Here is an 11,917-nt window from a genome sequence, read left to right on the forward strand (position 1 = left end):
AAAAATATACAGTTTTGCAAAGTAAATATAACTTGAACAAATATTGCAAAGCTTAAACGAGTAGGTGTTTGTCTTTTGGCCAGAATTAACTTTCTTGGAATTTTTTAAATTAAATAAATTATTTTTAACACCCCAAAATGGTATAAATCCGCTAAATTATGTTAATTAATGCAAAAATAAACAGTTTCTTTACTTCCAGTTTGACCGGAAGTGATATATTATACGGAAAATTAATGTTTTTATGCCCCCAGTGACAGATATTTTGAAAAACTTGTCAAGAATGGCAAAAAAAATGCGTTTTCCAATATACTTATCCTTTATATAAATGGCGTCCTGGACGCATTTTGACAACTTCAGTAATTAAGCTTGACATAAAGAACAACCTTGCTTCTTTGACGTATTACAAATTCTCAATGGTTTTTGAGATACAAAGAAAAAACTTTTGGCCCCTCTAGGCTCTTAATTTTAGGGGCTAGTCTTATATTTTTAGATATCATTTAAAAGATCTTGGAGTTATACACTTCTTTTGTTATACATGCTTTAACAAAATATTTTTAGGTAAAAAGTTATCGTTGAAAAGGTGTCAAAATGTTTGAAATTCGTTAAAAACTATTTTCATAGCGATTTGTGCGCTTTGTATTCCTGTAACAATGATGTTTTCAATTAATCTCCAAAGGTAGCTTTATTCACTGAAAATTTCAAACTTCAACGGTTTTTGAGAATTTAAAAGAGAAGTGTACCCTGATTAAAAATGACAAAATCATGAAAATTACCGAACTGTTAAGTTGACGTGTGTTCAAAATAAAAAAATTATTTTTAATTTTTGGATGTTCTATCAGACCTGAAAGTTTCATGAAACCCATCGAGCCGTTTGAAGAATTACAAAACTTAAGAAAAAAATAATAAGCACACAAAAATATTAAAAAAACCTAATGAAAAACAATAAGTTTGTTTTCCGCTGAATTGCTCATATAAACGAGTCTCATTTCCTTCAAGACATTCGTACAAATTAGGTTTATTTTCTCCCAGCTGTTCGTAAAAACGAGGTTCGCCGTCACCCAGTTTTTGGTAAAAATTTTCATCCATGTGTGAATTGTCTTTTGGTATAATCTCCTCCAATTCGGTAAAATTTGTGTAAGTAAATTCATTTTCGTTTGCATTTTGTCCTTGTGGTTGTTCACTGTTTTCATATATAACGCCTATGTGTTTTCCCTCAGAGCTATCTGTGTCAGTCTGAATTTTATTACAGGATACATCCGAATTGCCACTTCTGGTTTCTGACTTCTTGTACTTGCTGAGTCTTCTTTAGAATACAAAAATAGACAAGAAAGAAATAATTCTAAATATTTTCAAAACTTATTTCAATTGACTGTTAATGAAAATCCAATTAAATAAAGCTTCTGAAGGATTATTTTATTGTATCTTTATGTATTTACATAATTTTTATATTCTTTTTAATTTTTCTTTTTAATGATTAGTAAACATAACTTACAAACGCCATCGCCAAACCAAAAGTACCTAGCAATGATTGCCACTAAGACTAAGACAACACAATGAATACATAGCCTGGGACTGTTAACTGTTCAGATGTTGAGGTAACCAGTAGGTCACAATTTTCTTTGGAATTTAAGACTTCACTGTTGTTTCTGTTGATTCCGAAACCTAAAAGTATTCCGTTTAAAAACCTATGTCAAATTTGATTCAGTGTTTCAGAAAAACATACATATTACAGAATCACATTTTAAAACTAATTTAATAACAATATGCAAACTTGTAGATCTTTTAGTTTTTACTAAATCGAAAGTGGTAAAAGATATTAAAAAACCATAAATTAACAATGAATTATAGCTCCAGCAGACGCTGCTTGAGACGTAACAATATCACCTCTTTTGTTCATTATAACTAGTATTGTATTTTTTGGAGATTTTTTAAATTCTGTATCTTGATAATAGTAGCATAAATGCACGATTCACCTTCTAATTCTGACATTCCTGCAATTCAGATATTAGTCATTTAAACAATTAACATCTCTGTCAACGAACAGGAATTTGATCTACTCTTTCTATCTCTTATACCAAAACTTTATACGAAAAAAATCCTTACAAACAAAAGCAATTTTGCCAAGGAAATGCTTCTCCAGTGCGCTATCTACATGTATACTCCTCAAAAAACCTTAACGTTCTGTTCTAAAGTGATGATACCTAATAACGATTAGTTAGTAAAATGTTAGTTATAACGGTATCTAAACGATATATTGTTTTAAATGCATAGGATGCATAGGATGCATAAATTCAGAATAATTATATAATAATGCCAAATTTAACCAATACCAGTTCAGCTTTTTTTCTTAAATACCTCTTTTAAATGTCTTTGCCCTCAAGATCAAACTCTTATAATACCCCATTCATACGACGAAAAATTGCTTATGTGTGTAAATTTACTTGTGTGTAAATTTACACACATAAGTAAAAGTTAAAAATGCGTTCAACGAATTTATGTACCACAAGTAAAATAATAATTATTTAAAATAGGGAGATAGACTGATTCAAAATATATAGTGCATTTATAGTATATATACAATAAGATTTTTTTCATAGAAAAAAAGGTATTTTCTAGTGTTTAAGTATAGGACCAACTTTTAAATGTTCCTTTAAAAAAGCAGAAAAATATCGATCCAAGGATTGTACGTACAACAGAACCAAACTGAATGACTTTAGGGACAAAGATTAGCAAGGAAATTTTCACTGAAACGATGAAGGTAAATATCTTATAATTTTGTTAAAAATTGGGAAATGTTTTGGCTCTGGTCCAAAAGACCGTAGAAGAGTATGCAGTTGATGTTAAAAAAGTGGCTATTGACATCTACTGTTTGTGTCTTCATAGCTGCAGATCTGTAGCTCTCCGAAAAAAAAGTGCGCTCGGTTGTTGATTAATTCTTCCAAATTCTTACCTTAATTGCATAAAATGGAAGATTTAAAAAAAATCCTCTCTCCTCTATCAAGTACTTTCGTTGTTGACATCTGAACGAAGCATATTGGACCAAATTATCTTTGAAACCAAAATGGCAGTATAAATAAGCGAAATGTTCGATGATTACAATATCAGGGCCAGGAGAACTATTAACGACAATTATGAGGAACGTTTTGTTGTGGAAAGAGTCAACGAATATGTTAGGAACACACGGTAATTAATATTTTGAGATTTCAGTTTAAAAACATGGAGAAAAAACCGAGAACCGAGTGCACTTTTTTGTGCGCAATAAATATACAGTTTTTAATGGGTGGCACTGTAGCTCTCCCATCTATTTATATTTTTTTCTCGGAGAGCTACAGATTGCAGTTAGTGTCGTCAGTGAAACATGGGAAAACAATTTACTGTAAATCTTTATGGTGTTATGGAATATACAATGTATGATTGCATACATTAAGTTGGGAGACCATTATGGAACGTCTGCTTGAAGATTACATATGTTTTCCAAAAGGATAATGAAAAGGGGGAAGATAATGAAAGCGATTGCATGATCTCAAAAGTCTTGAAACAATATACATTTGTGAAATGATAATAAACACAGACCCCTGGATATCTCGGAGGTGGGATCAGAATCCTTATTCAACCAATTTAAACTTGTCATACTGGACAATGAGGCACAGAAAATAGTTTTTCTCATGAGTATATGTTAACAACACTTTTTTTTCAATTTACAAGTTAAGTAACTTATAATCTTTGCGAATATATTTCTGTTTCCCTCATGTTAAAAAATTGGTAGCTCAAAAAGATTTTTTTTCAAAGATGGTAGCCAAAGGAATGAACTCCAAGGGAACCTACTTCATACGAAAACTATAACTACTTTCCAATTTAAATGCTTACTTTAATCGAAGTTGTCGAAATCTTTGCTACATCAACTTATCTGTCAGTACTTTGCCTCGGTTTAAAAACTGAAAGAGGTTGAAGAAAGCCGTAAAGGGCAAAATTATCGAGGGGGCAATTCATGCATATTCCTACCACAGCCCCAGAGCATTCATATGGAGAGTACTTGAACAGAATGGAATTATACTCCTTGATTCTGCGAGGTGTTTGCATCCACAGATAGAGACATAAACACAGATTTGCCAAGAAGGGTGCTCGACGCACATGTTTTTGCAAACTCAAAACAAACAACTCTGAGGAAATAATGGCTCCTTGATTCCAGAGTGGCCGTAGAGAAAGCCATTTGGGGAAAGTACAAAGCAAGGCGAACAAGCTTATGCTTTAAAGATTTGGCTTTTACAGCCAATTCCCAACAGATCTACCCTAAATGGCTTACAAAACTCAATTCATTTTCAACTTTTGTTTAAGTAGAGCAAGGATGACCATTTAAAATCCAATTTTTTAAAACTTTAACATCTAGCCGCCATGTTTACCAACTGATATTTTAAACTCAATGCAATGCATATGCAGCGGCTTAAATGGAGATTTTAGCAATAAGGAATACGAAATACTTACACAAGTAAATTTGCTGCGTGTTCATGCGACGAAATTTACACATGAGAGCTAATAATATGCAACAACATATATGCAAAAGTTTATTTGCACCTAGTCCTGACGCCTGATTCACAAGTCAGGTGTCACAGTTTATACATTGTAACCAAGCCACTATAAAGCAATAGATATGTCACAATCAACTAAATGAATGTTTTTTGCTTACAATCTGATAGGGTTGAATTCATTGCCGACTGTGTTGTTGTTCTCACTGATTCATTATTTGATGATGTTCTAGTTGTAAACATATTAAAGTTTGTTGCTGATGTTTGAGTTGCCGTTTTCGTTAGTGTTGACGTCATGGTTTCCGTTGTTATTTGTGTTGCTGATGTTTGAGTTGCCGTTTTTGTTGGTGTTGACGTCATAGTTTGCGTTGCTATTTTTGTTGCTGATATTATATTTGTCATTATCATCGAATCATTAAGTTGTGTTGTCATAGTTGTTGTTTTTGGAAAAGTGTGAGTAGATGACTTTGTTGCACAATCTTGGATTGGTATTGTTGTCGTCGACGTTGACTGTATTGAATATGATCGATTGGTGTATACCTGTGAAAAACATTTAAATTTTCATTCTTCACTGCATTTGATATAGATTAAAATCTATATCTAAATAGATAAAATCTTTTCATATTATATTTTTTTAATGTTGATTATATTTAAAATAATATAATAAACATCTCAATTTAAGAAGTAAAAGAAAAAATACAATCTAGTCGTTTCCTAAATCATTTTTAAAAGCGATATCCTTTTACAGAAAATTAGTACATATTTACGGAAGCAGTTAGTGCCATTCAAAAGATATTTTTTCAGGCGGCCGCTAGTTGAGACAATTTTTCCTGATTTATTCCTTTATCATTTTTGCTAGTCAAGCTATTACCAGGTAAGTTGAATTTTTTTTCTGGCTCACCCCCTTCCCCTACCCTTCATAAACGGACTATATAGCTACATCTTGGTATTGTTTATTTTTTCTAATTACTAATTGTTAGGGCATTATACAAAATGACTTATCGACGTATTTTACCGTTATTTCTCGTTCATGACAAGGACCACACAGCGGTAATGACCGGTCGGAAGGGCATATTCACTCCTTAATGGCACCTGATCCCATCTTTGACCTTTTTGGGTCCGTGTTTGCTTTGCATCTATTTTGTATAATTTTATAGCCATCTGAGCTTGAATACCGTTCGTTTTAATTTCTCTATATGTTTCATTGAGATACATTCTTCGTTTTCAAATAAATTTGATATATATTAAAAATTTACTTTAATTTTGAATATTTATTCATGAAGCAAACATTGTTTTTTGGGTGGTGTGGAGGTCATAAATTCTCATTGTACATAATCAATGGAATATTCTATGCAACTGGATACTGACATATTACTAGATGTCAATTTTATCAAAGTGACCATTCAGCAATCAATCCATCAAATGCATTACATGCATAATTTTTTAAAAATTTTATTCTTAAATCAGTATGCATTAATTTAGACAAGGGTAGGAAATACAAGTACAAGTATTGATAGATAAAATTCTTAAATACCTGAATATCTGGTAGATGTATATTGCTGAATATTTTACTTCCTTCACCATGGGTTTCGCTGGTCTTCAGCGGCAGTGTAATGCCCCTTTCCAACAAATTTCTAAATGCATTGCCTTGTTCATAAATTGTCATTTTGTAAACCTGTTTCCAAATATTACTTTCATATTTATCCCTCTCGTTATAGGAATAACCCTTTATCCTTATTTCACAGCGTCTATCAGTTGAATCATATTTGAAAGAGCTATTTACGCAATAAAGGGAGGAATTCTGGGGAATATAAGCTCTCACAAGGAGATCAGTCGTTTCTAAAACTTGACCGTAAATCACCAAATTCTCAGCTGCGTAAGGTATTGTTAGTTGGAGGAGAATGTCGGCCTTTCCGCCTATGTCTATAAAAAGTTGTGGAGTTAAAACCTATAAAGCAAACATAAGCAATTTTAACAATAATCTAAACTCACACATTATTGAAAAATCCATACAGGCTATACATGTAACTTCGAGAACTAAATGTTATATTATAATCTTGTCCTGATTTCGAATCTTCATAAAAAATCCTTACAAAAAAGATACATGGCCGATTCTAATCAATGTTCTACCAAGCCTATTTCACTACCCATCACTGATATTAACAGTAGTAAAGGATAAACTGCAAAGAGTATTGTGAAACAATATATTCAAGAAGTGGTGTAAATCAGATTTGGTTACACGAAATTCCAAGGAACTTTTGGAACATTAGAAATCACAAAGTTTTACCGAAATCAACAACATAAAAACTTTTCAATGTTAAATATAACTATTCCCCAAGATAAATTAAAACTCAGCTATCTGATATCATTTACAGCTGCTTTTTCAATAAATATGGAACTCGTAAATATACTTTGACTTCCCTTGTTATTGGTCATATGTAAAATTAGCTTGTTAAAACAGTCTGATTGTACACACAAGTACTTAAAAGTTGATTTGTATAAGCAGAGCTTACTTCATATAAATTTGATGTAGCTCATTGGTTACGGTAATTTCCATGCGGAAGACATTAAATTAAAATATTTCATTTTAATCATTGTATTGCTTAATTTTTAATAAAAGTGTAATTTCTTTTATGAATTAAATCAAAGCGGCATCTTACTTTAATACCAGCAAAAAATGGTTGACTTGCATTAGTAGCACAGGAAGAACCATTTGCAGTTGACTTTATTCCAACGACAAACTGAATCTAAGAAAACATTCCATTCTTTCTTAAGCACAAGTTTTCAACGCCATCAGAAACATTACGATTGGCTCGTTTTCACAGAGAAAAATGAGAGTGGAAATTTTATTATACTAACCATTGATCCTGCTGTTTTGTTATTCTCTAAAATTGCCATGGCAGGCAACAAGGCATTCTCTATAGTACTAAGATTTACAGTTTGTCCTTTTATTACTTCAGTATCATCAACATACCATGAAATTTCGTAAAGCAATGATTCGTCAGTTAATGGAGTAAATCTACATATAAAATTTAAACGGGGGTCATAGCGTGACAAAGCATATGAAATCTTCGAAATCTGATAATTCCATGATATGTTGTAGTTTGCAACTAAAGGATCCATTGTTGCATCTGATTTGCCTAAAAGAATAACACAGATGGTTTAAGAAAATATTCTTAAATACATACAGTATATAAAAAACCTTTCTTTTTTCATAAATTGTTAAAATATACATTCTTTGAAATATTTATCCCGTTTTCTTTAAATCAATTTAAACAAAAGTCGTTTAAAATTAAAAAGATGAACTTTTATATGAAAATCATAAATTAAATGCTAAAAAATGTATATTACTTACATCGTATAGGTGATTCTAAAAAAAACCCAAAGTTGTTAACTTTTATAAATCTTTGTTGAAGTAACCTTTATTAAGTTCGAGGGCTGATCAAAAAGTTCGCGAACTATATATCTCTATATTTACAAAACCGCAATTCAGATCAGAATGAAATTTGGCACACATAGAGTCATACATATCTTCTATAAAAAGCATATCTAATGGAACGTTTTCTCCAGTGTTTGTGACGTCACAATAAGAAAATGACGTCATAAGGTACATCACTTGAGACAAGAAATGATTGACTCAGTCGTATTCGAAAGACGAACGGCTGTAAAGTTAAACGTATATCTTAGAAATTCCATTATAGAAGTTTATAATATTTTGAACACTGTTTATAAAGACAGAAGACTTTTCATAAGTTTTGTCATTATTTGGATTGATTGTTTAAGTGAAGGAAGGGAGATGTTTAAAAATGATGTTTGTTCTGTTGCCCAGTGAAAGCAAACTGGGAGAGAGACGTGTCCTTTGTTAAACAATTTGATTTGAAAGATCGTCAACTTACAATTAGAAAAATAAATGAATATCTTTAACAATAATATAATTATCAAATCCCTAAAATATCGTTTACTTTAGACTTAAAACATATCTATCAGATATGATAAAGTGAAGGCAACCATACTTTATCCGCATGAAATAAACGACGCTCAAAAGACAGAGGACTTGGGTTTTCATAGTCACCATGCTAATTCTGCAAAAGGATTTCATTATCCACCCAAACTATTGCAGAGATTAGGCCCTTTCTGATAAATGACTGTTTTTGTTGCAAAAAATAACTTGCATGGTAAGAAATATAAGAGTCCGAAAAAAAAATTAAGCTTCTGTGACAGAACGCTAAAGAGCATGCCACGTGTTCCCGTATATCACATGATCCTCGCAATGGAAGAATGGTTGCAGATGCGCATTAAAATAGGAGAGGACTACTTTGAAACATTTTCAACAGTAAAACCACATATCATTTCTTTTCGGAAAATATTCAATTAGTCCGCGAACTTTTTGATCACCCCTCGAAAGTATATCTTTAATAAGTTTTAAGGACTTATATAATGTAGTTTGAACTTTTTTTGTCTTTTTTCCTTGTAGTTAAAGAGTTCCAATTCTTGTAGGAACTGTGTGTTTTACAATAATGTCTGTATATTGTGTTGTACATTTCTTCTTGAATATTTTTGATTAAAAGAAACATCAAGAATATTTGTTTAGTATTTTTAGATATATTTTTCTTTGAATAATTCAAGAATTTTTATTGATTGACGTCTTTCAAAAACCCTTGGTAATGCATGATGATTTTTTTTCTTTAGACAGCTTCTGACACTATTATCTTAAATTAAAAATATCTTTAAAAATTATCATCAGGTAAATACGTTGCGTATGTCCTTAAGTATGATGAATTTCTTAATATTTTATTAATTAATGTTTTGTATAATCATTATATGAAAAAAAATTAATATGGTAAATTGAAATATCAATAATATCTTATCTCACACAAAAAATTAATAATACCAAGTACATTTATATATAAAAATAGTACATGTATTCATTGTCATACCTAGCTTACTACATTTGAAAACATATACTCATAATTCATTGATTATAGGAAGATTCTGCATCTAACATTTTAGGAGGAATATTAGAGTATTTTAACCATTGATACGTTTCCAATCAGTTGACTTTAAAATTGTTCTCACTATCATAAAACTCTGAAAAGACATTTCTTTGATTTGCTTGGATTTATTTTTCGGAGAGTTATCTCTCAATCGGAGAGATTTTACACCTTAAAAGCTAGTATGAAACTTACCAAAGCAATAAGCGGAGTGACAGCAATCTACAGGGAGTAAACGATAAACCATGTACGTGCTGCAATTTTTTACGCTGATTTGTATAACTTGAGTACAGGGATTTGCAATCCCAACCCTAAAAACTTCAACGTTATCCATCACACTACTAGGTAGATGGTCACCTAAAAAAAATTTAAAACATGTATCTATTTTAGAAACATGAAACAATAGAAAACTTAAACAGTTTCTAGTAATCAATTTGAATAATTCAATGTTAATTAATTATTTTCTTGCTTCATCACATATTTTTTTAACACGTTAACATGTATACCATTTTCAGCCAAAAAGTTGAAAATATATTTCCTATTGACTGAGAACAAACGCAGTTTGTAATTTTTAAATAAAAAAAAATGTAAGAGAAAAAAAAATTTCCACATGTGTAGTTTTAAGCTATTATTAACTAGTGCTAATTGTAACGGGGACCGTTACAGATGTTCCCCAAACGCTCCCCAACACCCTTTTGGTGCCATATTCCCTGTAAGCTTCATTAAATAACACAAACTCTATGCGTTTGAGACTTTAACAACGTATACCCAGAAATGTACCATGCTCATTCAAATTTTAGCATTGCATGTGTGCGCATGTGAATGCATGTACGTAATGACCATATCATCTTGTCTACACAATCCATATATTTTAATATACTAAATATTTAAGTATTAAATCCAAAAGTATAAAAAAAATTCGCTCATTCAAGTGTATTTTTGATTTTACCCATTTGACGTGCACGCACGTGCATATATGAGCATGGTGACCATACCTTCTTGTAGAAGTTCATTAAATCTACCTATGTTCTAAATCCCATCCCGTTTGGTTGAAACCAAGGGAGTTAAAACTGTTTAAAGTTTCAGCCAATCAGATTGCAGCGCACGTACACGCACATGTATGCATGTGCATGGTGACCATACCTTCTTGTAGAAGTCCATCATATATATCTATGTTCCAAATCCCATCCTGTTTGGTTGAAAACCAAGGGAGTTATAACTGTTTAAAGTTTCAGCCAATCAGATTGCAGCTCACGTACACGCACGTGTGTGCATGTGCATGGTGACCATACCTTCTTGTAGAAGTCCATTTTATATATCTATGTTCCAAATCCCATCCTGTTTAGTTGAAAACCAAGGGAGTTATAGCTATTTCAAGTTTCAGCCAATCAGATTGCAGCGCATGTGCATGCCCGTGTTTTCATGATATTTTCTATATATCATGTTGTAGGATATCCTAATGCATGGCTATGTTCAAAATTTCAAAGGATTTCGTCAAAAAACAAGAAAGATATTGAGACTTTAGTTTCAGCCAATCAGAGCAAAGCGCACGTGCATGCGCGTGAGATCTTGCTATTCTGACCATGTCAACTTGTCTATATTACTAATATATCCTTACATTATGAGTTTCAAAGCATTTCATCAGAAATTGAAAAAGTTACGCCTATTTCAATTAAATCGGTCATTTCACGTGTTGCACGTACGCGCTCTTGCAAGCACGTGCGCACAGAATGACCTTTGTTCGGCAAATCTACATAACATGTCTACTGACCCTAAAAACATTTTACCTAAGTCGGATGTGTAGTTTACAAGATTACTCAAGGACAAAATTTTCCCAGGAATAATAATAATAACTAGATGCGTTCTTGTTGCTGGTGCAACAAGCAGGTCTTCCGACCGACTTCTCTTTTTCCATATTGTCTGCGTCATCCCATGAAATAGATTTCAGAATGTATTTTTTCGTTTACGTTCACTTACAGCAGTTTCTCAACACAGATCGTGATTGTTCCAGTTATTTCACAAAATATCTCCAAATATAGCTTTTAAAAATCGGCAAAATCTTCCACACATGTTATAAAAGAGTGAAAAGAAATTTGCGACTGAAAAAAGACAAAAACAAAGAAAAAATTTGGGGAACGCCCCGAGCGGGATTCGAACCCCCGACATTAAGACAAAGTTTGGTTCGTTCATATCTTTGCATTAAACGCAGGCATGAAAAAAATAAAAACACATATAGATATCTTTGAAGACGTTCTATAAACCCTGTAAATCCAAAAGAAAAATATTGAAAAACAAAAAAGTTGAAAAATTAGACTTTTTGTCGTTGTGGAGATATGCTTTATATAGATATTTAGGGGCCACTCCTACAAGTCCTTAATGGGGCCATTTTTCAAAAATTCAAAG

At 31.9% G+C, this 11,917-nt stretch overlaps 1 protein-coding gene across 1 annotated transcript; it reads right to left on the reverse strand.

The window, feature by feature from the left end:
• Positions 1–1,540: 1,540 nt before the first annotated feature.
• On the reverse strand, positions 1,541–7,718 carry LOC134279469 (uncharacterized). The gene is made up of 5 exons (XM_062761881.1): positions 7,383–7,718; positions 7,184–7,270; positions 6,058–6,471; positions 4,685–5,063; positions 1,541–1,662 (listed from the first exon to the last, which is right to left on the reverse strand). Exons 1-5 carry the CDS (start codon positions 7,644–7,646, stop codon positions 1,541–1,543), a joined length of 1,266 nt encoding a protein of 421 aa, XP_062617865.1. The 5' UTR covers positions 7,647–7,718.
• Between the last annotated feature and the right edge of the window lie 4,199 nt (positions 7,719–11,917).

The sequence above is a fragment of the Saccostrea cucullata genome, unplaced genomic scaffold (assembly GCF_032062105.1).
Source record: "Saccostrea cucullata isolate Sc308-1 unplaced genomic scaffold, CSIRO_AGI_Scuc_v1 ctg12038, whole genome shotgun sequence".
NCBI lineage: Eukaryota > Metazoa > Mollusca > Bivalvia > Ostreida > Ostreidae > Saccostrea > Saccostrea cuccullata.